This window comes from Apodemus sylvaticus, chromosome 2 (genome assembly GCF_947179515.1).
Source record: "Apodemus sylvaticus chromosome 2, mApoSyl1.1, whole genome shotgun sequence".
NCBI classification, from domain to species: domain Eukaryota; kingdom Metazoa; phylum Chordata; class Mammalia; order Rodentia; family Muridae; genus Apodemus; species Apodemus sylvaticus.
In genome coordinates, this window is record NC_067473.1 from 100586060 (window position 1) to 100592302 (window position 6243).

Genomic DNA, 6243 nt, shown 5'->3' on the forward strand with positions numbered 1-6243 from the left:
GAATGGGAAGCCGGTTTTGTTTTTTAATCTAAATAAAGAAAATGTGTTTTAAAAACTAAAATGCAGTTAAAGAGTCATAATTTCTTTTTTCAGACTCTTCCAAAAGTCTTCAAAGAAGCAGGTGTTTTAGAGTTGCAGTAGTATCTCTCCGGGTCCAGAAAAGAGGATCATTTACTTTTGAAGTGAGATATACATTTTAGGCTTTCAAGTTTGCCAAATAAATAACTCCAGTTTTAATTTTTAAAATGACTTTATTCATTTACTCACTTATGTTGTGTGGGTGCCACAGCGAGGCACTTGTGGAAATCAGAAAACTTTCCCGCGTTTTCTCTTTCAACCCCAGGGATCAAACTCCCGGCTTTAGGCGGTAAGTGCCCTTACCTGTTGAGCCTTGTCGACAGACCCGTTCCGGGTTTTTTTGTTTATTTGTTGTCGTTTAGGTTTTGTTTTGTTTTAAAGAAGTAAAAAGCTTAAAATACAAAACTAACTCTATTATGTACGTAAATAAATGCTTGTGCGGGAATTCTTTAGTAATATTCTAAGATGTCACACTGTAATCCGAAAATAGAAAAAAAAAAAAAAAGCAACCGATAACTTCTCTACTTAAACGAGAACTTTCGGATCTGTTTTTATCAAGAACACACCTTTAGGAATCTTTTGGATGGTAAAAGAGGTAATTTTCTTGCTGTCGTTTGTCTCGTTGTGTCGACACAGTATTTCGCTAGTTGCTTTCAGGATGCTCAGAGAAGAGAGCGCCTTCAGAACTCCGTGAAGCTGAAACAGACCCGAGCTATAAGCGCGTCTTGAACCACTTAAATTACTTTAAACTTTCCGCTTTTTTAAATGTTAATTCCAATTATCTCACCTGTCTTTGCAAATCTACCTTTTGAAAAATAACTGCACAACAAAAGTCAGAACAAACCGGGTGAAATGAACAGTGTTTCCTGATTGTGAACAACCATACGGTTTAGCTAGAAAGATGAATGATCGGAGAGAGAGAGAGAGAGAGAGAGAGAGAACCATTTCACACTTGGCCCACAAAGTCGGGTAGAGAGGGTGCCTGGTTGTCATTAATGCATTTACATCTATTATTTTCGATGGCATGGATCGGTGGAGACCGAACATGAGTTCTGTGCTGAGTGCGAATAATTTGATTGTTTTTTTTTTTGTTTTGTTTTTTTTTTTTTTAAAGGAGTTTAAAACTTTGGGACTTGTTAGAAAGGGCAATGAAGGCTAGGGCAAGTAAGTAGTCAAGCCACCCAAACGGATTCGCCAGCTTTTTCGGGACCAGCCGTCCAGTTGGTGAGGTCTGTCTTCATGCTTCAATACTCTACTTTGTAGATCATACACGGGCTGAGATGGGAGGATGGAGGGAGGATGGATGACCAGAGTGTAGGACAGGAAGGCTGGATAAAGGAAGGATGGATGAACGCTTTTCACCTTGACTCCGGAGCTAGCAGAAAGCAGTAGGGACCCGGCAGGCGGGCAAAAAAGGCTGCACGCTGCTCCGGGGCACGTGGGGCGTGGCGAGGGCGTGGACTGTCGAGCCTAGGCCGCCCAGCCTCCGCTGGCCCGCAGGTATAAGAGACGCGGTACCCCGCCCTTGGCGAGCTCCTCAGCGCTCCAAGTCGGTAGTCGCAGCGGAGGCCAGAGCGGGCCGTAGGGTTGGTCCGCCAAGGGATGCTCTCTCCGAAGCGCCGTGGCCAGCCCCGCTCTCCCAAAGCCGCTGCCGCTCCGCATCAGCCCTCGGCTGCCGACATGGCCCTGTACTGCGGCGACAACTTCGTATACTCACAGCCCGCCGCTGCTGCCGCGCCCGGTGCGCCCCCGACCTCCAGGGCACCCTATGGGCTCTCCGACTACGCCGCACCGCCCGCTGCAGCCGCCAACCCCTACCTGTGGCTCAACGGGCCCGGCGTGGGCGGCCCGGCCTCCGCTGCCAGCTACCTAGGGACCCCGCCGCCGCCCCCCGGAGCAGCGCCCGGACCCTTCCTGCAGCCGCCAGCCGCTCCGGGCACCTTCGCGGGCTCCCAGCGGGGCTTCACGCAGCCCTCGGCGGCTGCGCCCGCCTCGCCCGCCGGCTCGGCAGCCCCCGGCGAGCTGGGCTGGCTGTCTATGGCCAGCCGCGAGGACCTGATGAAGATGGTGCGGCCACCCTACTCGTACTCGGCGCTCATCGCGATGGCCATCCAGAGCGCGCCTGAGCGCAAACTCACCCTCAGCCACATCTACCAATTCGTCGCCGATAACTTCCCTTTCTACCAGCGCAGCAAGGCTGGCTGGCAGAACTCCATCCGCCACAACCTGTCACTCAACGACTGCTTTAAGAAGGTGCCCCGCGACGAGGACGACCCAGGTGAGAACGGTCGGGCAGGTGCTTTCCGGCCGCGAAGCCGCGCACCCTACGGGAGCTGAGAGCTGGAACTTAATATTCAGTCTGAGCGCGCCTGGGTTGGAAATCTACGTGGGGCCTTCTCATTACTAGAGGGGAGAACATGTGGGGATAGAGTCACCCAAACCTGGTCTGGTAGGGATGCGGGAAATATCAGATCTCCACAGAAGACTTGGTCCCTTCACACTCAGGGTAGAAGCTAGTGGGCTAAACCAAAAAAGTTCATACCCTCAAACAGGAGGCCGCAGCAAGGAACAACTTAAGTCACTGGAAGATAGGTCGAACAGGGAAAGACTCTCAGAAGCAGGACGTTACAAAAAATGAACGAGAACCCTGGGCCTCATTTCCTCCTTTGAATCCCTAAGGATCTATCTCACTTTGTGGGCCAACTGAGGCTTGGGTAGTTAAGATATGAGCACCCCAATTGGCTTCCCTCTGGGCTAAATCCTGTACTTTGAGTGAAGAAGACTGCATAGGTCTGTGTTCTGAGGTTTCCCTTCCCGGCAGAGGGAGGTGGAAGTGGACTGAAAGCCTCCAAAGGAACAGATTCTTGCTTGAGGCTTCTTGAGTGATCCCAGAGCGGCTTTTGTTGTATTGGGGGATGGAACCCAGGGTCTCAGATATGCAAAGGATTAGCTCTACTACTGAATTACATTATGCCTTGTAGAAGTCACTCCGGAGCAGTTTTCTAGTGCTGATACTGTATAGCGCAAACTACATTTAAAAAGTTAATGTGATTAGGCATACCTCATCATTTAAGAGGTAGAGGCTGACGGATCGAGAGCTCAAGGTCCAGCTTCGTAGCCTTTCTCTTAAATCTCCCGTCCTGTGTATGTTTTACAACACGTTTTAATTTGGGCACATCTCAAGTAGCCATTAGTGCCCAATGGTGACACTTGAAGAGGATGTGCAGTTTTTGAAGATGCAAACAAACAAACAAAAACAAAAAACAACCACCAAATGAAGTGGAAATTTCTGGATATGTCTATAGGACTAGATGGACAGTGATGGCTTGAACCAAGTGTTTGGAGGTTGAGAGTGTAGCTCAGAAATACAATACTTGCTTGGTATATTGAGATCTTGGGATTGATTGTCCTCTTCCGCTGTGAGAGGTGGTACCAAGATGGCTCGATATCAAGATAGTTACGGATAGTGCGCGCGCGTGTGTGTGTGTGTGTGTGTGTGTGTGTGTGTGTGTTTACACGTACACTCTTTACAGAGGCAGGCGTATCTCTTAAGTTTGAGGCCAGCCTGTTCTTCATAGTAGAATTCTGGGATAGGCAGAGCTACATAGAAGAGAAACAAGGAAAGAAAAGAAGGAAGGAAGGAGAAAAAGAGGAGAGGAAAGGAAAAGTAAGGGTAAGAAAGAAAGGTTAGGAGGCAGCCTACTTCAATGCGGCCTCTCCTGACGGTTGTGTGTATTCAGCATTCAGCAGGTAGCCAGTCTGCAACCTCACCTCTCTCTCATCTGAAACTGAGGGCTGTGGTCCTGTTGCCTGTCTCCAGAGCTGAGAGACATCTGAGCTTATCTCTGAGATTGCATATTTTTTCAGAAAAAGTTGTAGTAAATTCTGTTAGCTGTTGTGCTAGCTACAAAGCCAGGGCATAATTTAAGCCTAATTAATTTACTGTATGTTAACTTACTGTTTTAGAAAACAAGTGGAAGATCATGGTTTAAGTAGCATCAGAATTTCATAACTTTGCAAGTTCACATGGCTTGGATCAGGAGTAAGGGAAGGTGGCAGGTGACTGACTGTAGGTGTCTCAGAGATAAATTCAGGTTTTAGGATGTAATACTAAGACTCAGAACTGGCTAGAAGAACTTACTCTGGCTTTTCCTTGTAATGAACAAAGCCTCCTTACTCTGATTTCCTGGTGGTCCAATGTGGGCTGTAGTGATCTTCCCTAACCCTCAGTTTTACTAAAGCAGGGTCATTTGCTGTCCATAATAATAATAAAGAAGCAAATTACAAACCAGGCATTGAGGCACATAACCTGTACTTCTAGAACTTAGGGAGTAGAGACAAGAGGATGGATCCAGTTCCTGCCCCCACCTCCCACCCCCACCCTCCCACCCCCACCCCCCCCACCAGCATAGCAGGTTCTGGGTTTGCCTGGGCTATTCAAGACCCTGTCTCAACAAACAGAAAGGAAACAGAGAAAGAAGAGGACTGGGACTGTAGTTCAGTAGGTGAATCCTTGCCCCACTACCATGATCCTCAGCACTGTAGAAGGGGCATGGGAGGGAGTGTATCTCAGGGAGAAGCAGAAGAACTAGAGTAAATCTAAGGCCAGCCGGCGATATGTGAAACTGTCTTTCAATTCCAGAAATAGAGCGCATTCACATGACCTAAAATAACTGCTCCTCTACCTACTTTATATATTAACTTTATCGTAGGAAGAAGCATAGGATGGATAGGATTTGGTACTGTTTGATTTCAGACATGCACTAAAGTGTCCTCAAACATAAGGGCGAAGTGTTCTGTGCACTGAAATAAAATAGAACCCTCAAGCCCATGCGTGGTAGCACATGCCTTTAATCCTAGCATGTGAGAGGGCAGATGGATCTCTGGTTCAAGGCCAGCCTGGTCTGTAGAGCAAGTTCTGGGACAACCAGGGCCACACAGAGAAATCCTGCCCTTGAATGAATGAATGAATAAATGAATGAATGTATATATGTATGTATGTAACGGACAGACAAATGAAAGAAATGACCAACCCTTGCTGACTTTCATTCCCCTCAGGGAAAGGTAATTACTGGACTCTAGATCCAAACTGTGAGAAAATGTTCGACAATGGGAACTTCCGTCGGAAGCGAAGGCGCCGCACAGAGGCCAGCAGCAACCTTCCTGTGCCTTCAGGGACATCCAAATCAGAAGGGCAGTCCTCAAGACTGAGAGTGAGTGGGAAGCTAGAAGGAGACAGCCCCTCGGCTATGCTGAGGCCCTCTCAGTCACCAGAGCCTCCAGAGGGCACCAAGAGTACTGCCTCCTCTCCAGGAGCGTCCACCCTCACCTCCACCCCGTGCCTCAACACTTTCCTCAGCACCTTCAACACCTTAACCGTCAACTCCAGCAGCATGGGCACCCAGCGAACCCTCCCAGGCACCCTTCCAGGCAGCCGTCGCCACCTAGGAGGGACCCAGCTGCCCTCGAGCACATTCCCCAACACCTCCGTTCCAGACGGCTCTCCAGACTCCATGCAGCTGAGCACCGTGGGCGGAAGCAACCAGCTGTCTTCCTATTACAGCCCTTTCTCTGGCGGCAGCAGTGGGGACCAGAGTAGCCCCTTCAGCAGTCCTTTCTACAACTTCAGCATGGTCAATAGCCTCATCTACCCCCGCGATGGCTCTGATATATAGACGTCGCTCCTCAGACTTGATGAAATGTACACTTGAGATGTACCTATCTCTCATAGAGATCAACAGTTTCAGAAATCTGCTTAGCATCTTGGAAAGGGGACTGACTGTGAAGAGAATGAAATGGGTTGAGACATTTCCATATAACGGCCTTTGACATAAAACATTCCTGCAACAACCCCTCAATGATTCTGTAGTCCGTTGACTTTGTATATACGCAGGTTGATGGGGGAAATGTCATTGGAGTTATGGGTGGGAAAACTTTGTGAGCCGGACTACATACATTTGAGCTTGCTGCCCTGATTTACAAGTGAATAATAAAATAAAGACAGTCCTCATAAGAGTTCTTCCTACCATCCCAGAGAGGCACACAACCAGAGAAGCCTGAAAAGGCTTGCTGGAGTGTAAGAGCTACCAGGTTACCTTGAGCATAGTCAATGGACTGTAGGATTGATGAGTCAGGAGTTCACAGAACTTAATGCAGAAGCTTTCT

At 48.5% G+C, this 6243-nt stretch overlaps 1 protein-coding gene across 1 annotated transcript; it reads left to right on the forward strand.

Annotated features, from left to right (window-relative positions):
- The first annotated feature begins 1758 nt into the window (after positions 1-1758).
- Foxi3 (forkhead box I3) lies at positions 1759-5753 on the forward strand. The gene is made up of 2 exons (XM_052172573.1): positions 1759-2356; positions 5137-5753. Exons 1-2 carry the CDS (start codon positions 1759-1761, stop codon positions 5751-5753), a joined length of 1215 nt encoding a protein of 404 aa, XP_052028533.1.
- The last annotated feature ends 490 nt before the right edge of the window (positions 5754-6243 follow it).